Below are 26,724 nucleotides of genomic sequence, written 5' to 3'. Positions count from 1 at the left end.
TGTCAATGAAGACAAAAATAATTTCCAAAATGATGACCAAACTAAATGTATATAACATCTGTTTAACTTATAAAATGTAAGTAAGGTTCACAATATAAATTAGAGAACAATGTTCAGTTTTATTTAATTTAGATTGATGCAAAAATTAGTACACCCCACAGAACGTGTCTGGAGGAAGTTGATCACTCTCCATCTAGCATCCAGTCTCTAAAAGGCCATTCTTGAAGAATGGAAAAAGATTGAGGCAACAAAATGTTTCCAGCTTGTTCATTTCCTGCCTAGAAGCTGTGCTGTCATCGTGGAGGCCATACAAAGTACTAGATTTAGTCATTTTTGTTGAGGGGTGTACACATTTTTGCATCACCCTTATTTTAATTTATGTTATTAACCTTACTTTCATGTTATAAGTTAACCAGATGTATATTAAAATTGTTCTTGCCAACATTTTGGAAATTGTTTTTGTATTCATTGAGATATTGTTTATAATGTTACTTTTCAAAGGGGGTGTACTCATTTACGCTGAGCACTGTAAGTATGTGGTTTTATTCCATGAAATGTTTTACATGGGTGTAGTTGACTAATTCGTCCACAAGGTGGTAGCATAGACTACAAAAGCAGGTTCATTTTCATGTTTTTTTTTAAATCACATTGCTCGATTTAAAGTTTTGTTTTTAAAATAAATAGTTGTGAATTAATTTAGTTAACATATATAAGGAAAATCTTTAGTCCACATTACTTGAGTTAACATTGTACATAGTCGTATGTCCTTATTTTTATTTTTGTTATCAGTTTTTAATGGCCTCGGTAGTTCAATATAGAAACCTGTTTCCGTCTGTAGAAAAATGGAAAAGTAGATGAAAAAACTCAATCCATCCTCATATTTTATCGATATCGCGCCTTAACAAGATATGGCTTGGATATATTTTTTTCCCCCGGAAACGGGCTTTCGTACATCAATTGTAATTTCGCAACTCCACCGCTAGGTAGGGCCATTCTCTCCCCCAAAATTATACAGTACAGTACTGTACATTGAAATTAACGTCTGTGGTGCACAGATAATCACGATATTGATTTATCACAAGTTAAGGATTTAATAATTGATGAAGTGGAAACGCTGGGGATATTATTTAAAAAAAATTCAAGCGGTGCTCTGACGGGAATTTGCTAAATCCTCTGCAACTGTTTGGCCAAAATGTTATATCCTCTTTGTAATGCATTTTATTGGTTTGTGCTTTCATTCGTCCACTTATTGTAATACATAAAATGCAAGACGTATAATATGCACTATGATGATGATGATGTATTGTTACCCTTTCAGGTGAGTCTGCAATGTTACGTCTCAGGAAAGGGGGAGGAGTTTTCTGACGTCGCCGTCTCACTCCAATCACAACCCCCTTCTCCCTCCCTCTCTTCGACTCGCACGCGTAGTGGATCTCTTCCACGCTGATCTCACGGGAACCGGCGAGCTGAGATGAAGCCTCACAATGGAAAGCCATCCTTTCCTTCATGATCCGTAAGAACTCCCCAAGTGGACGACTTTGTTGCACGGTGTGAACACATGGAGGCTCCACGGAGAAGCGAGGGGGGGAAAGGAGGAGGGGGAGGACGGCGCGCCCTCGTCTTCTAAGAGGATAAAGGGGAAAGGGGGCTATTTTTAACCGGACTCTTGTGGACTTTTCTCCGGGGCACAATGAGCGGCGGGCCGGATGAGAGCTCGGTGCGTGTGGCGCTAAGGTAAGGATGCTTTTTGCGCCCACCTGCAAAACACAAACCCCAAACACAACCATGCAAGCATATAATATAATGCATCCTCATTCCTCAAATTACAACAGTACTGTATTGAATGTTATATTTGCATTAGTTGCATTGGTGGATTTGTCTGGAAGTGTGCCTGAAGGCTATAAGGAGTGTCTTCAGGTTGCTTTTCAAGCTGCAACAACAACAAAATCAGCTGGCATTCACACAAGCAAGCCCAGTTGTGAGACAAACTAACACAAGTGTCCATGAATGCATGAACCAAGCGAGTGTTGTGTGATTGTCAGGGTGGCAGCCATGTTGATGAGTCATGTGACCTCATGCTTTATTTCAACCTCCATGCAAGGTGTGTCACTGGGTTAAGTTTTCTTTTGTTTGCTTTTAAAAAAAAAATGTTTATGGTATTGTTATTTTGTTTTTGTTTTTTTCTTTTCATTTTAATGTGTGGTTTAATCTAATCTTATTCCTAATTGTTAAAGTTTAACTATAATTTTGATTTCATCCTCTTGGGCAAACATAATATTTCCTTTAGCGATTATTTTTTCAAGGCGATGGGTGTCAGGTTTCCACTTTTTGAACTATTGCTTTCTTTCTTTTAGTTTTGGTGGATTGAAGTACCCGAGGGCTAAAAACAACTGTGAAATATTAAGATTAGGTCCCACAATGGTTGGTATAGGGGTGAAGGCGTGGTCCTGTCAGCTGATCACACCCCCTACTAACCTGTGTGACACCTACCATGGCTCAAATAGCACCATTCAAATACTATTTACGTAGGGAAAGTGTGTTTTGCAGCAGAGATTTTCATATAAAATGCAGGCCAAAGCTGAAGAATTGAAACACTGGTTATGAAAAAAAAAAAAAAAAAGGCTACACACCCCTGTACAAATAAAACAAATTCTGGAATAAAAAGTGAGACCACGATAATAATAATTTAAAAAAAAGTTTTAAACCTTTTACACCATTAATGTAAAACTCAATTTAAAAAGATGAAATATTTAAAAAAATAAATAAACAAGCAATTTCTTGTAACCAAGGAATGCGGCTGTGTTCAGAATTAATCAATCACATTTAAACTTTTGTTAAATACCATTAGATGGACAATACTTAAAAACATGAACAGATATCCTGTTGGTCTACCTCATTCCCATGTAGCAGTAATTTAATAACATTGACAGCCATGTCTGCTGTTCACTCGGTTCCCACTGTTGCTTCATGCTATTGCGTCTTTTTGCTGGGACATCAAACGGCTGCTTTGAACATAATAAATCTCCATGGTGTCGTTGCAATAGTCCAAGCACGTGACGTGAGAGCCTCTCCCCAGCTTAACCGTTTAGTTAGGTGTGTTGTGTGTGTTGCCAGTCAGCACCTGCTTCAACCTGCAAGGCCAAATCCTTCACTCATTGCAAAAAAAAAGAAAAAAACATAATGCATCTTATTGCAAAGGGTGATGGTGCATTAAAGCCGGTTTGCTTTCCTTGCACTGAAGATGTTTTTTGTGCCGTCATTGGAAGGCCGTGAAGCAGAAAATAGGGGAAATGGGTCACTGTTGTTACATAACTTATGTTTACTCACCTCCATATGAAAAAGAAGCAGTGCAAGAAGAAAGTTAACAATCTGTCCTGAGTCCAGTTAAAAGTTGCTCCGCATCGTCCTTTTAATTATTGATTCCGTGGCGGGTGGCGTCAAATGTCTTCTTTTGTAACATTTAGAATGTATCGTGTTTCCACAGGAGCAATAACGTGAAACGCTATAATAAACTTCTGTATGTCTATATATAGATAGGGTAAACCTTTTTATTTTTATTTTTAGATATACACTTCACTATTTTCTGAGCATCACATTGGCTCTTCTTACTGTCCATCAAATGTAAACGCACCCCACCCTTCGTTCATTATGGAGTCAGTTCCAGGGCAAAGGCTCAGCACCTTCTGCCAGAGTGTGTGTGTGATGTCCCTAATGAATATTCATGTCAAGCGAAGTGAAGCGAAGCAGGCTGTTCGCGATCTGCCAGCTGCCGTCATGTGATCGTGCCGCTCACAATAATCTTTTTTTTTTTTTTTTTTTGCACTTCCTGTCCACTGACCTTTTGAAAGAAAGCCTTTTTCGAGGACACATGTCAGCCAGCAAAGGATAACGAGGACGATGCCGAGTCAGCAAAATGCTTCCTTCCTTTCATATTTCCATTAGCGATATTCATGAAAGCATTGTGCGTAGGTAGTTGCACTATTTGCAGACAGGCACATTCTCACAGTTTTGTTTTTTTATCTTTGCTAAGATATCCTCTGATATTCACTGCTGAAATGAGCGGATGTGCTTTATTTCGACAAATGTACTCATATACTGCCATCTCGTGGCATCTACAGGCAAAGTCAGTACGATATGAACCATTATTTTTTTATTTTAACTGTCGATGTAGCAGCTGTGCAGTGATTGCAGGATTCATGCTAGATTTATTTTAAGGGATGTGAAAAAAAATCTACTTTTTGGAGCTTTTAGCCATGTTAAAATGCTAATTCCTCACCAAAAACATCACCGAAGTGGTGTTTTCCTCCATTCGCGCCCCTTTTATGAGAAATTGTAAGTCATTCTGCTCTACAAGCACCAGCCCCTCCCAACCTGAGAAAACGAGCCGTTGGCACAGTTTGACGTCATTGCGTGCGGCCCCGCATCGCCTCTGCGGACTAAACGCACGCCCACTTTCTCTGAGACCGCAATGGGATGATGACAAAAATAATCTTTATCAGTAAACATTCTGTCCAAATGAATTCAAAGCAAATTAATTTGTCCTTCACATTTGCAATGCCAAAGTGCAATGACAATTGGCCATCTTAAAATCCTAGAAAGTTCTGGCTGGCACTTGTGTAAACTACAAGTAAAACTTTTTGCTCTGTTGAACCTAACTGAACGAATGGTGTAGTGGTTAGCGCGGCAGGTCTTTGGTTCACAACCCAATCAGTCGTCTTTTTTCCCCTTTTCTTTCTTTCGTCCTTTTCTCCCCTCCTCCTCCACTACGATTTATTGCGGCAAGGAGCCGTTTTGTTTCAAATGATGTTTATTGAAGAATTGAACATTCATTCAAGTTCTACATGTAAAGAAGACACAGTAGTACTACAGCGGCTGGCTGGTCTTGCGTGGCTCGGACGAGAGGGGCGCGGCAACCACACGGGGAGAGGCGGGGTTTTACTTCCGCATTAGAAAAATAACCAGCAAAACACCTAATATTTCATTTTTAAAATTACATCGCCATGGTGTCAAAGGTAAGATTTAATCATTATATGCCAATTGTAAGCTGTGGAAGGCTTGATGCAATCCCTTTAATCTGAAAAAAACAAAACATTTAGGGGTTTTATGGTAGTCTCACTTTGATCTGTGACTAATGGGGAGCTTTAAAGTTAGCTTATTTTGACCTATGCAACTTTAAAAGGTTGTGCAACCTTGAGTTTTTGACAAGTTTTATTTTAACGGAGTTCCCCAAGGGTCAGTGCTAGGCCCTAAATTAGTTATTTATTATATATAAACGATATCTGCTGAGTCTCCAAACTACTTCAAAGTGTTTTGTTTGCTGATGACACAACTTTCTATTGCTCTGGAGAAAATTAAAACCTTAAAATATTGGTTTGACACTAGTGTTGTTCCGATACCGATACTGGTTTATTTTGCTCCTACAAACAAGCAAAGTCAACGTGGTGCCCCCGAGGTTGCTGAGGAAATTACAACTCCCCTCAGTACCGTCTACATTTCTCATAAGCCATTACGGCAACCCAAATAATCGCTACACTAGTGCAATATTTGAGAGATGTTTTTTTTTACAGCAATTTATGGTCATCTTAATTTAACCTATGTTTTTTTTAGGCTATTTTATTCTAAAATAGGGCCTGCTCAATATAGATTTTTTTTTAGGTAGATGCTGAATCTGATATTTGGCTGAATAACATTCTGATAACTGAGTAATTGGTAGATTAATAAAAATATGTAATGTTAAAAGCACAACTACTTTTGACTGTTTTAAATATGTTGTTATTAGTATTTGTTTAACTTTACAACAGAGGAAAAAAATCTTTAAAAGTCACCAGATTTTTTGTTTGTTTGTTGGGACCTGCTTGGTATTTGGGGGGGGGGGGGGGGGGGCTGCATATTTTTTTGAAATTTATGAGTAGGTCAGTTAGTTTTGTGTGTAATATTTAAATTCACATTTTTGTTATTCAATGAAATTCTACTTCCAAATAATTTGGTTGAAAAGTCATGCTTTTTGTAGAAGTTTGTTTGACATTATAGTGGCTTTAAAACCCCTTGATGTCATCAGCAAATGTCGGACAGGAGACTGTTTGTTGTTGTGTGTGTTTTTTTAAGCTTACTCTTTTCCTCTCTTCATCCCCCCTCTTCCTCGCCGGGCAGTAGAAGTCCACCTGCTGGCAGACGTCCTATGAAAGAGCCCCTCTATTTGCATGGTGTTACATAACAGCAACATTGTGCTGGACCCTAAAGGGTTTTTTTATGCACTGTTGTGCTTCATCATGTACAAACGTGCACTGAGCCCTGCAGACAGTGCTTAAAAATAGTTCTTGTCTGCACTCTACAGCGTGTCCTCCACATGTGGACTTCATGAAGTGTCCCAATTTTTTTCCCTTAATGCGTATTTTGCCATCTCCAGTGCTTCATAGTCAAGGCCGTCTATCAACCGTATAGTTCAGTTCTTTAGGCACTTTGTGACATTGCTGATAATCGGATTGGCTGCGTAGTGATGACGCGCATCATGTCACTTCACCTCTGCAGTAAAGTGAATTGATCAGCACTAATTTCCAGAAAGATGATGTCATCCACCAGCAACTCCTCATTGCTATCGTAATGAAGACTTTTGGTGCCTTTTTGTCTGCCAGGTATTCGCATTTGTGAATTTGTGCTTCTGAGGCCGTCACTGTAATCGCAATAATGAGCCTGCATGAGAGCTTGACACTCGCATGGATTGTTGCACGGGGGAGACAGACAAAGCCCGTGTGTGTGTGCGTGTTCAATGTTAACAACTATTGCAGTACACCTACGGGTGTGCAAACTTTTGTGCTCAACGGCCACATTAGAATTTTCAATTGTTGTGGTGAATAACCGCAAGTGTTTTATTTAGGACGTTAACAACTCAAATTGAAGGAGATGAATAATACTGTGTTTGGTATTCATTCATAGTTCATCTGCCTTTATTTTAAAATTAAATGAATTCAACTTTAACACCAAAACATTGTTGTATAACAAATCTGATATTGTTTATTGTAAGTGGTTTGTTTAAAAAAAAAAAATAAATTCACATATTATATCACAACCTCAGTATTAAGGGAGGGAATCACAGATAATTTTTCAAGCTCGTTCATCCCCAATTTGTGCTGTCAAATTTAGGTAATTCCTTATAATTTCTTTCTAGTTAAACTCAAGAATTCACAGTGGGAAGTAAAAGTTTCCCTTTAATCCTCTCCTCATGAGGTTTAAAGATTTTTTTTCTCTCCATACTTTCAGTTGAATGAAACTGTCAGATGAATGCGCGTGGCAGCTTTTACACGGCATCTTCGCCCGTAGTACATTTAAGTATGAAATGGGACTTGTCGTCTCCGAGTGCATGCGAGGGCCGGGGTGAGCGTTAAGGGTGCAGCAGTGTTGGATTTCTGAGGGAAAACATTGGACAAGAAGTCTGTGTGTGCCCTCTGGCTGGAAGGATTAGTGCTTGAAGGGTAGCCGTCATTCGGGGGAGGGAGGGAGGGAGGGAGGGAGAGCGAGAGAGAGAGAGAGGGAAAGGGGGAGGGAGAGGGAGAGAGACCCTGCCCGCCCGCGTGACTGGGACCGTTGAGAGAGAGTGAGAGTGTTTTTGGTTGAACCATGATGAATGATGGTCATAGATTAGCTACTTTGACAGAGGCAATAGGATGTTTGGATAAATTCAGGCGTTTGGTATATGACTGCATATGATTCACCAATAAATAATAAATTAAATATATTTGATTATAGCTGGATGCTATCACATAAATGGAAACGTCATAGACATGCTAGCAAATATAGCATCAGTGCTCAACCATCAGGCAAGTTAAGTTAATGCGTTTTTTTGAAACAAACAATAAAATTCATCTGTATTACATCTCAAATTTATTGTGCTAAAATGAAGGGAAAACATTTTTTAAATTGCATGGCAATGTCGATTTGAATTGGATTAATTGTTCAGCCATGCTAACACTGCACTGTCAGACTTTTTGCCTTCTGCTTCAACCAATGGGAGGCTCTTTTCAAGGCAAAACAACAACTCGTGTGTCCATGGACACAAGCGAATCCATACAAAGTGCTCCTACCCATACATGCACACAAACACACATTATGTCAAATACTACTAAGGTTTTCCTGGAACGCTGTCTTAAGATTCATCATCAAGAAGTTTTACTTTCTCATTTGGTGGCTTCAGTGAGAAGATTTAATGGAAATGATGTCACTCATAACACGGCATTTATTTAAGCGGAGAGATTCTGAATGAAATCCAGGGCGGGTTCTGTTTACTCTGGTGAACAGCGAGTGTACTGTGAGGCGTACGCTGGCTCCAGTACTCAAGTACAGTGCACACTGGCTTTGAAAAGCTTGTGGCAGTCATAATTATACATATAGTTAAAAAAAATTAACATTAACCTCAATGTACATCAATGACTAATAACACTTAATATTCAGGCACACATTTGGAATGGAGTCAATTTGTACAAACATGTTAAATTTACCTTCATCTGGTCATTAGTGTGGGTCTTAATCATAGGTGGCCAAAACATGCCAAATTAAAATGGAACTGCACTAATAAACTAACCACCAGAGGGTGCTGGAACTGCACAAATGGAAAACAAGCTGTCCTTTTTTCTTTTCTTTTTTTTGCATATGTGTCATTTGCCATCTCTGGGTAAAGTACATGCATTGAAGTTGTGTTGCTATAAATGTCGTCATAGTCGTAAGCAGGTGAAGATCTCATTGGATTTGTCTGCTCCCAACAGGATTCGTCCTCAGTTGGCCAGAGAGAAGATCGAAGGCTGCCACATTTGCACGAACGTGATGCCCGGGGAGCCGCAGGTGGTCCTGGGCAAGGACAAGGCCTTCACATACGACTTTGTCTTCGACATGGACACACAGCAGGACGCCATCTACGGCCACTGCACCGAGAGTCTCATCGAGGGCTGCTTCGAGGGCTACAATGCTACCATATTCGCATACGGACAGGTGACTTCCGTTCCATGACCATTTTCAAGCTGGCTTTAGGACTCGAATATCAACATGTTGTGAAGTGGATGCTTCTTAAAAAAGGAGACAGCTCGGATTTTGTCTTATTAGATTGTGCAGGTGTACCTAATGTTGTGGCTGGAGAGTAAAAAAGGACATTTGCATTTTTCTTTAGAGATTTATGGTGATTTTATAATAACTTGCACACGTTAAGGAGTCTTTATCATAGTCTTAGTTTTACCAGTGCAACATTTGAGGGATTTATATGGATCTTATTTTCACTATTGTCACTTTGCACAACTTTTCATGGTTTTACTTTATTTAAATCCACGTAACATTTAGGAGATTATGCTAAACTTTTCTGACCTGCACATTTTCCAAGGGATTTACAATTTTATTTTCACCTGTGAAAACTTTAGAAGATTTCAGGGAGATTTAGCTTAGTAATTTTTTTCACTCTCTTTCAAAGGAATTTACAAGAATATATTTTTTTTAACTTGTGCAATTTTTGAAAGATTTCTGGACTATAAGGTGCACCTGACTATAAGTTGCGCTAGCTAAATTTGGGGAATACTCGAGTTTGTTACACATATAAGCCGCACCTGACTGTAAGCCGCAGGTGTTTTAATGTTATCGCACCGGGTTCTCGCTACTTTCTTTTCCATAATGAGGGCACAAATTGTCTCGCTGTCGTTCTCTCTCCTACTGTATTTGGGCTCACTTGGTTTGTTTTGCTCTGCCTGACGCTCTTGCTCTTCCTTCATAATGTGCCCCCTTGTGATCTGATGGATAAGCCGCACCTTTGTATAAACCGCAGGGTCGAATAAAAGTGAAAAAAGGGTTTATAGTCCAGAAATTACTGTAATTATATTTTAACCTGTGCACATTTTGAGGGGTTTACGATTATTTTATGTTAACTGCTGTAATTTTGTATTTCTTTTTGGAAGTCTGTGCAACATTTGGGTGATTTTATCTAATCGTTTTATTAACCTCTGCAATATTCGAGGGATTTACAATCATTTAATGTGAAACTGCGTAACCTTTGGGAGATTATGGTATTTTTATTTTAACCGGTGCAACTTTGAAGAATTTTGGGAGAAAGTTTTTTAACCTGCAAATTTTAAAGGATTCACAAAAACACAACTTTGGAGGGATTCATTTTTATATGTGCAACTTTTGAAGAACTTACTACGAAACTATTTAGATATTGTAAATGAGACTTGTATGTGTATTTTCCAAAGAAAGTTTGCATTATGTTTGCAATTGAAAGTGGAGGAAATGTGGTTTTGGCATCTTTTGTTGGCAGTAGACGCGCTTCAGTCAAAAAGAAAATTCCTCAACTCTCTTTTTTCTTAACCTTACCCGACATTGCCCTCTCTGCTCGCCTTTTATTGTTACCCCGACTGCTGAATTCCCGTCCAATAGCCTTTCAAACGCAAGACAAATGATCCGTCCACACAGGTGCGGACTCGACAATGAGACACACACACACACACACACACACACACACACACACACACACTCTTGTCAGTGTCTCTTTCAGGGGATCCAGCAGGGAGTAGCCCCCTTGTTGCATTCCATTTAAATCACCATGATGACCAAATACCCCAAAGGATCCCCTTTGTACTCAGACAGACCTTCCCAGCCACTAACTGCCTGCTTTTATTTATTTAAGGGAGACATAATGTGCTGAAAACATCTCCCAAGGCTTAATCCCAATTTTTTTTTTCAAAATAGCCCAAGGATCAAGACTGAAAGCATATTCTGCTAGGCAGATGTGAGTACGGAGTCCATTATCATGACGATTACGAACGGCTTTTAGTTAGGAAGTGGAGACCAAAGCCATGAAGCAGTTGCTACACTACACAGTGGTACCTTGACTTGTGAGATTTCTGTTACCTTACCTGTGGTATTGAAAATGTTCTCTCCAAAGACAGGTTCGGGGAAGACGTACACCATGGGAACCGGCTTCGACGTCAACATCGGCGAGGACGAGCTGGGTATCATTCCCAGGGCCATCAACCACCTGTTCCGGGGCATCGAGGAGCGGCGGCGGGCTGCCACAGAGCAGGGAAAAGCCGTGCCCGAGTTCAAGATCACCGCGCAATTCCTAGAGGTACAAAAACATACAAAAATACCAGTTTGTGCATCAGGATTTCATACATTGATTGTGCGACTCGTTCTGGTGTATGTACCTTACCACCAGGGGGCAGTACAATGCCAACAATATGTACTGTAAGAAGAAGACGATCACAACTGTTCAGTAAACTGCAGTAATATTAGTCGTGTTTCGCGGAGGATAAAGAATATATAAGCTATTCACAGTCATCTCCAAGTTGTTAACGGAGCTTCACTGCACCATTAAACTGCCGTTAGCCGGGTCTCTGTGGTTAATTGGTTTTATTTACGAGCGCTAAAAACTTGAACAGCTGCCAGAGGAAGCAGCTGAAGGTGAAAAATGACAGATGACAGGAAGCACTTTAGTTGGAATGACGTTGCAGCTGTACAACGAGGAGGTGGTGGACCTGTTTGACGCCACGCGGGACGTGGAGGCCAGGAGGCAGAAGTCCAGCGTCCGCATCCACGAGGACGCCAGCGGAGGCATCTACACGGTCGGCGTCACCACGCGCACTGTCAACAATGCGACCGAGGTTAGCTAGACTCTGCTCAGGACCCATGAAGAATGATATTTATGTTCAGTTTTGATTGAAACGGACAAACGGCATTCTTATGGCGTTTGCAAATTTTCATAACAAAAATTCTACAAATGGGATTGTAAAATACTTAATTTTAGCAATAAAATAGCAACAAAATGTACATTTATTTGTATTTTTATTTTTATTTTTTTGTATTGTATTTTTTTTTCCTTTGGCAGATGTTCCAGGTGATTCTTAGATTAATAATAATAATAATGCTAAAATAAGTGAGTAATCTTTTAAAATACAATGTTTATATTGTTTATATCAGTTATAATTCATTTAATAATTATAATTTCATAAATGATTGTTACAAAATGGAAAATTGTTGATTTTACTATTTACTATATTATTAATAAAGAAATACAGAATTTTAAATTACTAAAATAATTCATGTAACTCATTATTTAATGACGTAAAATATTTTAAAATAATATACTATTGATTTAATAAAATGAAATAAGATTAATAACATAGGAATTTCTTTATTTTTTCTTCGTTCTGTTTGAATTTCAACTTTTAGGTCAGCAATGTGTTTGTTATTGCAAAATGTTACCTGTTAAATGTTGACTTTTGTGCTAGATGATCCAGTGTCTGAAGCTTGGTGCTTTGTCCAGGACCACGGCCAGCACTCAGATGAACGTGCAGAGTTCGCGCTCGCACGCCATCTTCACCATCCACCTGAGCCAAGTTCGAATGTGCTCACCCGACAATGTAAGCGCAGCACGTCGCATTGCGTCTTTATCAGCCCATTAACAGCAAATGTGCTTTTCCTATCAAACCTCCAGGATAATGCGACGGACAACCGTCTGGCGGGCAACTCGGACCTCGGCGAATTTGAGACGCTGTCGGCCAAGTTCCACTTCGTAGACCTGGCCGGTTCCGAGAGGCTCAAAAGAACCGGAGCCACGGGAGATCGGGCCAAAGAGGGCATCTCAATCAACTGTGGACTGGTAAAACTATTTTATTTTCAACATTCTTGTAAGTTTTTGTGAGAATTTCAATATAAGTATGATTATTTCACACCCTTTGCCTTTTCGCTACTCACCCATCCCGATGTGTTTAAATACATGTATTCCTAAAATGACACTGAACTGTATATTCTTCCATGCCTCAGCTTGCCCTGGGCAACGTGATCAGCGCCCTTGGCGACCGGAGTAAGCGCTCCACACACGTGCCTTACCGAGACTCCAAACTCACTCGTCTGCTGCAGGATTCACTTGGCGGCAACAGGTTTGTTGCTGCCACCACCCGCATTTGGAGAGCCTCCTTTCTCTAACATCTCTCCCTTATCCAGCCAAACAGTGATGATCGCGTGCATCAGCCCGTCAGACCGCGACTTCATGGAGACACTGAACACTCTCAAGTACGCCAACCGGGCACGAAATATTAAGAACAAGGTCATGGTGAACCAGGATCGAGCCAGTCAACAGATCAGCGCGTTGAGGACGGAGATGGCGCGCCTGCAGATGGAGCTGATGGAGTACAAAACGGTGAGGCACAGTTAGGCCTGAATAATCCAATGTGGGAGAAAACAATTTTCAAATCGCAATGTCTGTCTTTCATATGAATTCATAGTTCATTTGATTTTGTTAAATCGTAATATCTGTTCAGCTCTGGGGCCTCATATATAAAGCTTGCGTACGATCAAATGGAGGCCAAAACTCTACGTACGAACATTTCTGCGCCAAAGGTGATATTTATAGAAAACAAACTGAACGTGAAACTCGAGTCTGGACCTACCATACGAAAATCCGCACATTCACACAGACATGGGAAAACAGTGACACAAACAGCTTTGCATTTCGATTCCTCAAATGCCATGTATGCTGGATGCTGGGTCACATTAATGTTTTGGGTTTTTGCTCCGATGTCACAAGCACGCAGTGGAGCAGAAAGCATGCGAAGGAACTTGAACATTCTAAACGCCCGTCTTCTCTCATTGATCTTGAAAAAGCCTCTTGCAACAAATCACATTAATGACAACTATATTGGACACATACTGTACGCATTACATCATCGTGCCGCGCAGAAATACGCGCCTACAGTAATTTCACCCGCCCGGCGCCACAAATGCTATTAAAGGCTAAATAAAACTATATTGACACAGTCTGGTACAAGAATCTTTGCTATGGAGCTTGATATAATTATATGCTTTTATTATGCAAATAAATAAATAAATAAAAGAAAGAAACGGGCGCGTCAATAAAGTCTGTCATAAACGCTCACATTGTGATCCACACAGCCGTGATGCTGGATGAAGATCCATAAGTAACACATTGGGAATATTAATAAATACTACTAATAGTAACAACAATTATAGGGCGGCCTATTCATCGCCTAATTTTTGGAGACAATTTCCCTAGTGCATTAGTAAAGTCTGAGTAAAGACAATAAAATTGGTCAAATTATTTTCTTTATGCTCACCCTTTGTATCAGACCAAATTATTATTATTATTGCCGATGCTCCCAAACAATCACGGGTTTCAATGTACATCTTTTTTTTAAAAATATTTTTCACACACAAATTTTTTTTGATTTGGTTTTCGCCATAACGTGCTGATTATAAATATGCAGATTAGTTGATTTGCATTGCCAAATATGGGGTGAAATAGGTGGACTTGGGGCGGGAAATGGCGTGGAATCCGCTGCGCACACCGGTTGGGATCGTGTGGCATTTATAAAGTGGAATTGCATGCAGGTGTGCGTATGTGTGTCTTCGCATGGTTTTATAAATCTCAATTTATAAAAAAAAAGGCCCCTGGTCATTCCAATCGGCACTGAGAATGTGAGGGGGTGTATTTACAGTCATCCTTCTTCTTCAGGGTAAACGCATGGTGGGCGAGGATGGCATGGAGGGCATCAACGACTTGGTCCACGAGAACGCCATGCTGCAGACAGAGAACAACAATCTGCGGGCGAGGGTGAAGGCCATGCAGGAGACAATCAACGCCCAGCGAGCTCGACTCACTCAAATTCTCAGTGATGGAGCCAACCAGGTGCTCGCCAAAACAGGTGGGGCGCCTCTAATATTTCTTTTCATCTTGCAGTCCGTGAATACAATTGTAATTATCGTATTTTTTAATTGTTATTATATTTTATTTTATTTTTATCTCAGCGGTTGCTGTTTTGTTTTTTTAAATATATATTTCTATTTTTAATTTGTTTTCATATTTATATTGTATTTTTTTAGAGCTGTCAAACAATTAGATTTTTTAACCAGATCAATCACATCTTAGAATTTTGATTAATCACGATTCATCGCTTAATAAAAAAAACAATTATCAAGAATTTTTTCCCGCCAAATTTGAAAAGCATCATTTGTGTTAATTCTTTTGACATTTAATGTTATAAGGACGTCTTCAACCTTTTTTTATCCACTGCACACGCTCATCCTCCTCTCTTTCTAATCAGTTAATTACTTGCATAATTTAAAATAGAAAAAAAAATGACCCCAATATTTTGACATGAACAATTATTCTAAATGTGATACGCAAACACTTATTAAATGCTTTACTTTAATAAGTGTAAAATTGATAGTGTGATTAATCTGCGTTAATTCATGATTAATACGATAATTTCTCTCTTTTGGATGATATCAGGTGTCTCACTGGAAAGTGGAATGCCATGAAATTTGACCATTACAAGCAACTTGTGATTGATCAAAGTGTTTGTCACGTTAAATATACCACAAAGAGTGTAACTTGGAGTTAGCTGACTGCACTTCTCAGTGGCTTTTATATGATTATCTATTGGCTTTTAACTGAGGTGTCTGCTGTCAGGTGAAGGCAACGAGGAGATCGGCAACATGATCCACAACTACATCAAGGAAATTGAGGAGCTCAGGTACATATTAACCAAATTGACGCCTCACTTGACAGTCAACCATTTTAAATGAACGCAACTTCTCTACTCTTTGACAGAACCAAACTTCTGGAGAGCGAGGCTCTCAACGAGAACCTCAGGAAGAGCCTCTCGCGCGCCTCCACTCGTTCGTCTCTGTACGCCGGTCCCACCTCCTTCTCGCCGGCATTCTTCGCGCCCGAGAAGGAAGCCAACGACGTCATTGAGATGGCCAAGAAAGACCTGGAGAAGCTCAAGAAAAAGGAGAAGAAGAAGAAAAAGAGGTAACTAGTTGATAGTCTTAGCATGGCAACGGGTCATCTGGTGAAGGAAATAGTCCCCTGAGCATCTTACTAGAAGTATTGTTGTGGTCGTTATTATTGATCATCTCATCATCGTTTTGATCACTCCATGCCACTGCTTCTCACTCCTTCTTTCTCTTCACTTAAACCTGTCTGGCCCCTCTCTATATTACCTCCCCCACCTCCTCACACCCCCATTCCTCTCCCCCGAAGACTGAGGCAGTGCCACCAGGACGATCGCCAACAGGACTCCAGGTTCGCTCTATCACAGCCAGGGATCGATCGGAGGACAAATACCAACCTCATTTCAATTACTGGTGGCAGCACTGAAATTGCTGATTCTAATTTTATGTTATAAATAAGTCATATTTTATATTAATTTGATATATATTTTGTATATGTGTAAAATGGGCAAGTATTCGATGCATTATCAATATTATTATTATTATTAAACGGCCTTATTTCATGGTATCGTTACTTGCGGCATGCTGCCTTCTTGTGGCCGTTTTACAATCAGGACCTGAAAATGAGAAATTAGAAGAATAGAAAATTACCATTAATTTCATGCAAGTGGAAAAATCTGTATTAAAAAGTATTAATTGTACATGAAAAATAATGGAGTTATCACATTAACTATAAATAAAATATTAACTTTTTACTGCTGAAAATAGCTCAGTGAGTCAAGTATCCCTTTAAGGAAAAATATTATATTCGGTCTTTCTTTAAAAATATCCCTTTTTTTATTATTTTTTTACCATTTTAAGTTTAACGAACCTAATTCCAGGTGTTTCAACTGCTCAATAAAAAAAAATATATTTATACTAGCTCTCACAATTACAAAAAGGCTATTTTTATCTTTGTAATGACAGAATTTCTACTATTTTAAATTTAGGTACGGTAAGTATGTAAAGAAAAAAAAAACCAATACAGCATGTTTTTCAGCACCGAGTAATTGAATTGACGGATTTTAGTGGTTTGTCCTCTATTCACAAATGTACTACCGTTAATCTCCGACCTTTCCTGCACAGGTGGCTTTGCACTCCTGGAAGGGAAAATCCTGTGTCTAATCCCTCTTTCATCGCTTTTAGTGTGTGGCAACCCTGTGAAATTTGAGATTGTCACACTGAAATCAACAAAAGTGATGATATGTGTTGCTGATCCACTCCTGATTGACGTGTGTTGTACCATGATTGTGCATGTATGCTTTTTACCCTCCTTGTATGTCAAAGCAATCAAACAACCTTGAAATGATATCGCGTTCTTTTCCAGTGTTATTAAGGAGGAAGAACCGGACAATGATCAGGAACAAGGCGGCAATGAAGCAGAAGTGGTACGTTCAAGGACTGTTATGTTTGTATGCAAAGTTATTTTTATAACTGTGGTACATTTCAGTCTGTACACTTTGAATTTGAAGTGAATGAATTGAATCAGTACTTCTACCAGTCTTTTTTTTTTGTGTGTGTGTGTGTGAGAGAGTATTGCATTTTGCTTCTATTTGACAAGGAGGGCAGTGACCCCGAGGAAGATGAGGACGGCAACGGAGAGGAAGAGGACTCTGACACGGCAGGAGAGGAGACGTCCGACGAGTCCGACACGGATGAGCTGGATGAAAAAGGTGAAGAAAAAGACGTACAGAATCAGACCAAGCGTGATCTGACAAGCTTATTTCGGCGCGCAGACGAGGTCCAGGCCGACCTGGCCAACATCACGTGCGAGATCGCCATCAAGCAGAAGCTGATCGACGAGCTGGAGAACAGTCAGCGGCGCCTGCACACGCTCAAGCAGCAGTACGAGCACAAGCTGGTCATGCTGCAGAATAAAATCCGAGACACGCAGCAGGAGAGGGACAAAGTGCTGCACAACATGGGTGAGAGAAGAAAAATCCCTTGGAGCCAAGGTGTCTTTATTAGGTTTATTTGATTATTGTTCTTATTATGTTTTATTAGATTTATTTTCTATTCACTATTTTTATTGTACTATTTTTATTATTTTAGTTTCTTAATTATTATTGTGATTAAATCTCGGGGTTCGGGTAAGGGCAATTTCAATATCTAAAAGTAACATAAAAATTGCAACTTAATAATTTTCTAAAACCAAAGGGTACTTTAAAATGAAAGGCAAATAACAACTGAGTGTTTTCGGGCAAAACTCCACTCCTTTAGTGCCATGTGTTTATGTATATATTAGGGGGGGGAATTTCCAATCAGATAGTTCTATTTGAATACATGTACTTGCCAGGTTCGGTGGGGTCGTGCACGGAAGAGAAAGCCAAGAGGATTAAGGTCGAGTACGAGAGGAAGCTGAGCTCCATGAACAAGGAGATGCAGAAGCTCCAGTCGGCCCAGAAGGAGCACGCGCGGCTGCTCAAGAACCAGTCGCAGTACGAGAAGCAGCTCAAGAAACTGCAGCTCGACGTCACCGACATGAAGAAGACGAAGGTTGGACGTGTGGAACACACTTTGCAGTGATGCCTTGACTCGTTGTGGCAGTTGGAAGGAAGGAGGTACGACTGGATGTGGGTTGAAATATGGGATTGTCCACTAGGTGGCGCTGATGCGTCAGATGAAGGAGCAGCATGAGCGCAACAGGGCCACCGAGTGCAGGAGGAACCGGGAGATTGCATCTTTGAAGAAAGACCAGCGCAGAGCTGAGGTCAGACGAGAGAAAGTCGAAGATTCATATGATGGCGCAAAGCTGAATGCAAACGTGGTTAAAATCCGTGCAATGTCACAAAATCATCATCGAAGAATTGCTATTTGACATTTTCCCAATTATTCACACACCACTGTCATTTGTTTATTTTAGATTGACTGATACATTTTTCATGATATTACATTGGAGACCCTTATGTTTATTTTTCCTGGCAGCATCAAGTGAAACAGCTTGAGGCACAGAAGAGACAGCAGGAGTTAATCCTACGTAGGAAGAATGAAGAGGTGAGAACAGGATTTTTTTTTTGTTCGCAGACATATTTTATTTTACTTCAAGCGTAGTGGTGTTCCTTTTTAATCCATTTATTTTATGTATTCTTCTATTTTTTTTTATTGTTTTTCAAAGTATTTTTTTATTTTATTGGCATTTTTCAAATGATTGTATTTTATTTTTAATTTATCTTTATATTATTTGACTTTGTTTTTTATTAATTAGTTTTATTCTATTTCTATTGAATGTATTTTATTTTCATGCCATTTTATTTTTTGTAGATTTTTCATCATGTTTGATTTTGTTTTTCATTGTTATATTGGCTGTATTTTATTAGCCATTGTTGTTTTCTTTTTCATTATTTTATTTTAATTTCAGTATTATTTGTTACTTTTCATTTTATTATGGTTTTGTACCATATTTTTCGTGTGTCTCTTATTGTATTCATATTATTGTTTTAATTTTCATTTTGTATTTTTCGTGATCGTTTTTTTGTTCCTTTATTTTATCCTTGTATCTATTTCTATTTTCATTGCCATCCTTTAAAATGTGTTTTGTGAACGTCAGGTGACTTCTCTGAGACGTCAAGTGAGGCCGGTGTCCGGCAAGGCGAGCAGGAGAGTGACCTTTCCCGAAACCCTCTCAGAAGCGTCCCATCGGAGCGCTCCAGGAAGAGCGTCGTCCTCAGGAACATCTCCGTCCAACGGTGCCCGGTGCGTCATCGGAACGCTGTTTGTCGATTCAGCACATCCAAGATGTCGGCAGAAACGGTCTTTCTTTTTGCCTTTAGGAGTTCACCAGTGCGGATGGGAAGCAGCTACCTCAGCCGGACTGCCAGGGCCAAATGGCAGTCGTTGGAACGACGCGTCAGTGACATCATCATGCAGCGGATGACCATCTCCAACATGGAGACGGACATGAATCGACTCATGAAGGTTCGATTTTTCAAGCAATGTGTAAACACAAAGACAAAATACACTTTCCTATTGCCTTTGACATTGATTGAGGATGAATCGTCCATGTATTCATGTCAGACAGGCTTTTAATACATTTTAATCCTCTGCATACCACTCCAGCAAAGGGAGGAGCTGACCAAGCGGAGCGAGCGAGTGTCCAGGAAGAAAAGCAAGATGGCGGTGGAGGTGGCCCCGGACGCCGAACGCTCGCTAACCTCCTTGAACGAGGAGCTGGAATCTCTGAGCGCTAACATCGACTACATCAACGACAACATTGCCGACTGCCAGGCCAACATTATGCAGATGGAAGAGGCCAAGGTCAACAAAACGAAGACGCAGCGGTGCACTGTTGTCAACCAACATTTTCACTCCACATCATGCTCCATTGTTTTTGGGTCACAGGAAGAAGGAGACACAGTGGACGTGACAGCGGTGGTCAGCTCGTGTAATCTGTTGGAGGCTCGCTTCCTTTTAGACCATTTTGTGACGATGGCCATTAATAAGGTGACACTGACTTTCTGCTCTTTTGTTAACTTATTCACTGGCACCCATTTTCACTGAAGCAACCTCCTTTGCTCCCGGCTGTTTTACTGGATTTTGACTGATTTTGTAAGGCCCACAGAATATTGTGTTCTATTGCTATAAATGCATGGAACTTAAAGAACCAAAAGAAAGATTAGTGTCTCTTCTTTCTTCAGAAAAAAAAGTATATTTCTATCTGTTTCCATTTTGCAGCAATTGGCATGAGAATATAGCTAAGTTTCATCATTATGCACAAATCTGTTTAGAACTGTGGTGATATGAGCTTGTTTGCAACATGGCCCTGGCTGATCTCTTATATTCTGCTGCCACCTGCTAGCCATTTTTTGTAATAACTACCATTGCTTTAAGTGACCTCTTTAGGTCAGAAGCTGCATCAAACCTTTCTGTATGCTCTAGCATAAAAAACATTAAACAAAAAAAACAATTAAAAACGTCTAAATATGTTTTGGGGAGTGAAGGACAAAGTATTAAAAACGTATTTATACGGTTTTGGGTGTGAATGAGTTAAATAGTTTGCATGTTGTATAAGCATGTGGGAATTGGTGTAGAGCACTTGGTCAGATTTCAATGTCCTGTAAAATATATAATATAGGTTGAACTCTGGAACAGCATGTAAAGATAATGTGGTCTGATGAGTCCACCACATTGGATAACACTTATGTCTTTCAGAGTTGGTGTAGTTAGTCAGATCTGCGTGTCCTACAACATTCTAAGGCCACAACTTAATAAATTGAATGTTTTTGGGAGCATCGAAGGCTCGGATTTTGGAGCCGTGGAAAAATGCGCTTCCTGTGTGAACGCTAGTTTCCTGTAACCCTTCAGGGCCTGCAGGCGTCTCAGAAGGACTCCCAGCTGAAAGTGATGGAGGGCCGTCTGAAGCAGACGGAGATCAACAGCGCCACCCAGAACCAGCTGCTCTTCCACATGCTGAAGGAGAAAGCCGAGATCAACCCTGAGCTGGACGCCCTGCTGGGGAGCGCCCTCCAAGGTTGGACCCGCTACCTTTTTAATCGGCAGTTATATGGTTTGAATTTGATATTTATGTATAATTTCACTCCTGCTTTTCGAATGAAGTGTAACGCTTCCTCATCATCGGGTTTGAATGTGATTTTTTTTTTGTCTTCTCTGCTGTGTTGTGTGAACTCAAGAATTAGGTTACCTGTCACCAGGTGAGTAATATATACCTGTTTTGAGTGCTGTACACTTCAAGATTTCAAATATGGAAATGAGCTGCAAGAAATCTTGAAGTGTGATTGATCCTGACCCTTGTATCTCTGAGCCCAGTGGCCTAAATCAGTGGTTCTCAAATGGGGGTACGTGAGATTTTAAAGTACACTTCAAAAGTATATGTTTCTGAAAAATATACGTTCATATAAATGAATGTTATATTCAGTAGGCTATTCAATTTCAGTATCCTAAAAACCCAGCACCTCCCCCATACCAGAATGGTTCGACCCTTAACTCATTCACTCCCAACTAATTTCACTGAAGCAACCTCCTTCGCTCCCGGCTGTTTTATTGGATTTTGACTGATTTTGCAAGGTCCACAGAATATTGTGTTGTATTTCTATAAAACATGGAACCTACCAAAAGAAAGATCAGAGTCTCTTCTTTCATCAGGAAGAAAATTTATATTTGTATCTGTTTCTGTTTTGCAGCAATTAGCATTAGAATATTGCTCAGTTTAATCATTATTCACAAACCTTTGGAAAACACTGGGAAAAAGAGCTTGTTGCAACATGGCCCTGGCTGATCTCTTCTAATCTGCTGCCACCTGATGGCCGTTTTTTGCAATAACTACCATTGCTTTAAGCGACCTCTTCAGGTCAGAGGCTGCATCAAAGCCTTCTGTATGCTCTAGCACAGGGTTCACCAATTCCGGTCCTAAAGGTCCGGAGTCCCGCAGGTTTTTGATGTTTTCGCCCACTAGCACACCTGGTTCATTTAGTTAGCTCATCAGCACATATCTTTATTTATAATTAGTTTGATCTTTCTTTTTTTTTTGTTATATATTTTTATTTCCAAATAGTTTAAGAGACCACATAAATACAAATAGCGTTACAAAGTTTAATAAATCAGACAATGATGGTACAGCACTCTGTTTTAAAGCCCTCCCAACCCCAATCAGAAATGCTTTGCGCTGGTTAGGGAGTACTTTGCTGAAAAAATGTTTCACATGGGGTACATCACTGAAAAAAGCTTGAGAACCACTGGCCTAAATACTGTAGTGTACTGTTTGCTTCCCTATGTGTCTCCACCAGCTCTTGATATGATGATCTCATTATGTTTCTCAGTGTTTCCTGTCATCCTGGGCCTTTATGTCATTTTTACCCTACTGTCCTTAGCACTCTATAAGCAAATGAATAAACCTCCTGTTAATGGGTATACTGTAGTGTAGATGTTGGTATGCGTTCTTATGGTTTCTGTATTTGTCCATGTTTGTAGAGAATGGGGACGAAAGCAGCAGCGATGAGTCGAACCCCAGCTCGCCTGCAGACGGCAGGTAAGACATTAGCATTAGCTGTTAAGTCGGATTAGTAGGATTTGTCATCCAGATAATTTAAAAAACATGTTCAAATACTGAAAATGCTGAAGCCCTTCGTCTTTCCTTGCAGCACGCTGCCGTCAGATCTGTTGAAGTTATGTGGCGACTCGCGTCCGAGAAGCAAGGTACTGTCAAACTCACATCATTCATATTTTGTTTCAGAGTAATTACTGTTGATCCCTTTAGGCTCGCAGGAGGACCGCCACTCAAATGGAGCTTCTCTACGCCACCACAGGCGATCCGCCTTTTGACTCGCCCAGCGGAGACTTCCCGGGTCCTTTGCTTCCGCTCGCTGATCACCAGGATGGGCATGCGGATCCAGGCCGTCAATCCCCGTCTTCTCTCTTGGCTCGCCCGACCGCCGTGTAAGAGTTAACAATGAACTGCCCTCAATGCTGTTGGATTACGGTACTCCTAACTTTTGCTTTTCGGTAGCTTCCGATTGAGGTCACCCACAAGTTCCGCTGAGAGGAAGCAGCTTGAGCGCTCTCCTCTTACCCGCAGGAAAATGCAAGAAAAGGCAACAGCTGCACCAGGAGTTGCTAAAATGTGAGCGAATGACTCCAAAACACCCAAAGACTCAAATAAAAAAAATAATGCTTTGGCGCCATCTTGTGGCTAAGGAACAATTTTGAAGTGAGGGTAGCAGCTTCATTTAGTAGTGCTTTGCTGCTTTCTTGTGGCAGAAATAGGCCGTTACAAACCAATCAATATTAATTCATCTCTGATTCTGCCGGAATCCTCTATGATTTCCTACATATTTTTGCTTTGTTTTTATTTTTCAGATTGGATGAGTGTCCTGTATTTGACAGCCATAGGTACCCTTCTTTGTTCATCTTTTGTATAGCCTGTCCAGGTTCAAGCAGAAAATCTGCTTGGAGACGAGATTAAGAACACAGACTGAGTCAAACTTTTCTTTTGCAAAAGGAGAAGGTTCAAATGCCTTCTGACCACAAAAAAAAAAACCTCTCCTTGGTCTGTAGTATCTCTCAAACTTGGCTACAAGCTTACACATAAGAAATCCACCTGCAAGCAAGTGACCCACTCAACTTTTTTAAACAATTCAACATTCTAATGCCGTTTTTACTACACTGTGTTGAATAAGTCAATACTAATTATTGAATACACAGGGAACAGTGTATGTGTTTAAATGAGATGACATATAGCCATTTTCCATCAAGCATCATTTGTTTTTCCTCATTATAATAGTGTAAAATGAAACAATCAAAATCTGCATTGTGAAACGATTTCCCCTAACTGGAATCAAAATGAGTTAATAGTTTTATTTTTTCAAAATCAAATTTTTTGTCTTTCAAATTCCAGAGGCGTAATCAACCCTGTGGCACCAGCCAAAACCAGCCGGGTGTCCAAACTTCTATGTGTGCATGTTGCCGAGGGACATACCAAGCCCGTCCTCAGTGTGGACGTCACCGAAGATTTGCTTTTTACAGGGTCCAAAGGTAAATGTTAAAATTTCTTGAAGGTACGTCGATCTCCCTGATTGCACATTTTCCCTCAGATCGAACGTGTAAGGTGTGGAACTTGGTGACCGGTCAAGAGATCATGTCTTTAGCGGATCATCCTAGCAGCGTCGTCTCAGTCAGGTATGGATCACTATCAGAATGAATTTGTCATTTGTTTTTTTCCACAAAAATCTGGCTTCTGATTTAGTATTTTATTTGCAATTCTTTTAAGGCCATATCGGCTCGCCCTTGCCTACATTGATGTATTCTTACAGGTACACTTCCAGCCTTGTTTTTACGGTTTCCACCGCGTACATCAAAGTGTGGGACATTCGGGATTGTGCAAAATGTATACGCACGCTTACGTAAGTACACATTGTGCCATGTGCAACCATGTTGAAGACGTATGTCCCTAATAATATTCTTGCTTGCTTTAGGGCTTCAGGTCAAGTTGGTACCGTCGACATATGTTCCTCAACCAGAAGTTTCTCCATCCCTCCAGGAGAAAGTCAAATCAACCAGATCGCCATCAACCCCGCCGGGTCCTTCCTGTACGCTGCCGCCGGGAATGCGTTACGCATGTGGGATCTTCGCAAGTAAGTTGAACACGTTGGGATGTAGCATAAATCACGCCGGCCCAGGCTAATAGTTGTCTTGGTCGTATGTTAGGTTTGTCTCCACAGGGAAGCTCACCGGCCATTTGGGAGCCATCACGTGTCTGACGGTCGATCATTTAGGTTGCGGACAAGACCTGGTGCTCACCGGCTCCAAGGATCATCACATTAAAGTAGGAGGCACTCCAAAAGATGTCACGATATTGCCACTCATGCTCGAATCAAGCATATGAGGGATTTTTGTTTCCCAGATGTTTGAGGTGACTGAAGGAGCGCAGGGGAGCATCAGCTCCTGCCACACGTTGGAACCCGCTCATCAGGATAGCGTGGAGTCTCTGGCCTTGCACGGGGACTTTGTCTACAGCGCCTCCAAAGACTACGTCGTCAAAAAGTGGGACTTGGCCAGTAAGCGGCTGCTGCAGGTCAGTGAAGAAAATCTCTTGAAGCCGGGGTGGAAATTCAGGACGCCCTCATTTAAATATGAGGTTTCCAAAAAGTAGTTGTAGTAAAATGTCAGAATCATGTTTTTTCAAGACTAAAATAATTAACAGGTGTGAAAATTCCAAATTGAGTGTGGATCGTTCCTCTAGCAGTCAATCAGTTCCCCGACGGACTGGGTCAGCGTTCTGGGCGTGGTTCCCGGCTCTTCGGCGCTGCTCAGCGGATGCAGAGGAGGGCTTCTGCGCCTGTGGCACGCTGACTCTCTCGCACCCCTCGGGGACATGCAAGGCCACGACAGCCCCATTAATGGCCTGGCTACCAACAGCACTCATCTGTTCACCGCCTCTGAGTAAGTCACGTGTTGATACTTTGAGATTTCAAACAGCAAAGCAACATTAAGTGCAAACTGACTTGAGATCAGGTTTGTCCTGCATGTCAAGTCATTTCCATCATGGCAGCTGCGACGCCAAACTAATTTCCGAACATGATTGTGATTATTGATGACACGCCTGTCACTAACGAATATTTGTTGTTGTTTTTTTTTTCACGCAGTGACCGCACGGTGAAGATTTGGGAAGCCAACGGATCTCTCGAGGATGGAATCTATTGACAGCTCTAGAAATTGCCGGAAGGGATTTGGGACCATAAACTCTGATTTTGCTTGAGTGTGACGCTTTGCTCACTTGTGCAGATTTGTTTTTCTCTTTTTTTTACAAGACATTTCCAAATGCTGGATTGTTTGTTGTTCGATTGACCAGCAGCACTTTTTGACTTTTTGTGTGCTTCTTTCTACTCTTGACCAAGTGAATCCAAGGACCAAAATACTACTGCAGCTGCATTTTGCTCTTATTCTCCCGCTAAAGTGGGAGCTGAAGCACTATTTCGATTTTTTTTCCTATACTTTATTGGGCTGGACACTATATTGGGTACAGCCTAATCCAATTAGATGTTTCTCTGTAGCTTACAGTTTCCATAAAGTACCTGTAGCCTTACGGGTTAATGGAGCACTGACAGGAAAAACAAAATCCATGTTATGCCCTCATGCATTGTGTTGTGCAATGAAGTTAATAGAATGATTGTGTGGTTTGTTTGTTTTTCCTCATTCAAGTCTTTACCGTATTTACTGTTCACCAGCCCGTTTAGTCCTTGACATTTCTTCTTATCACATGTCCTCGAAATGTGAGTTAAATTGCTGTTTTATGCATTTTTTTTCTTTTTTTGTATTATCAGTCAATAAAACTGCGCTGAAATTAGCAGTAGATGATAGTCAATAGAAATGTCAGAATCTTGAGAACAATGAAACATTATCTTCCTTTTTATTTGCACTTGACATTGCTGAGAAGTTGTAAAATTTCCCCATTGAATCGGGTAGACTGAAATTACCCTCATGTATTTTTTTAAATATATATTTGAGTGTGAA

General features: G+C 40.4%; 1 protein-coding gene across 8 annotated transcripts; it reads left to right on the top strand.

Annotated features, from left to right (window-relative positions):
- The first annotated feature begins 1,396 nt into the window (after window positions 1-1,396).
- LOC147160237 (kinesin-like protein KIF21A) lies at window positions 1,397-26,724 on the top strand. 8 transcript variants are annotated; one of them, XM_086060214.1, is made up of 37 exons: window positions 1,397-1,734; window positions 8,757-8,979; window positions 10,913-11,095; window positions 11,481-11,630; window positions 12,258-12,389; window positions 12,464-12,628; window positions 12,793-12,908; window positions 12,973-13,168; window positions 14,501-14,690; window positions 15,458-15,521; window positions 15,599-15,802; window positions 16,034-16,075; window positions 17,090-17,150; window positions 17,324-17,435; window positions 17,499-17,687; window positions 18,059-18,258; window positions 18,365-18,472; window positions 18,688-18,756; window positions 19,310-19,455; window positions 19,533-19,677; window positions 19,819-20,016; window positions 20,101-20,202; window positions 21,064-21,229; window positions 21,390-21,410; window positions 22,687-22,744; window positions 22,857-22,911; window positions 22,973-23,151; window positions 23,222-23,335; window positions 23,572-23,604; window positions 24,110-24,246; window positions 24,306-24,390; window positions 24,525-24,614; window positions 24,687-24,845; window positions 24,919-25,036; window positions 25,115-25,285; window positions 25,457-25,653; window positions 25,857-26,724. In XM_086060214.1, the coding sequence occupies exons 1-37, from the start codon at window positions 1,691-1,693 to the stop codon at window positions 25,912-25,914; spliced, it is 4,680 nt and encodes a 1,559-aa protein (XP_085916340.1). In that variant the 5' UTR covers window positions 1,397-1,690; the 3' UTR covers window positions 25,915-26,724. The 8 variants fall into 8 exon arrangements, with proteins under 8 accessions (XP_085916340.1, XP_085916339.1, XP_085916343.1 ...); XM_086060213.1 differs by having other exon boundaries at window positions 25,454-25,653; XM_086060217.1 differs by lacking the exon at window positions 16,034-16,075 and having other exon boundaries at window positions 25,454-25,653.

The sequence above is a fragment of the Leptonotus elevatus genome, chromosome 17, assembly GCF_054856555.1.
Source record: "Leptonotus elevatus isolate MCC_2025b chromosome 17, RoL_Lele_1.0, whole genome shotgun sequence".
NCBI classification, from domain to species: Eukaryota; Metazoa; Chordata; class Actinopteri; order Syngnathiformes; family Syngnathidae; genus Leptonotus; species Leptonotus elevatus.
This window is presented reverse-complemented; position numbering and strand designations above follow the sequence as displayed.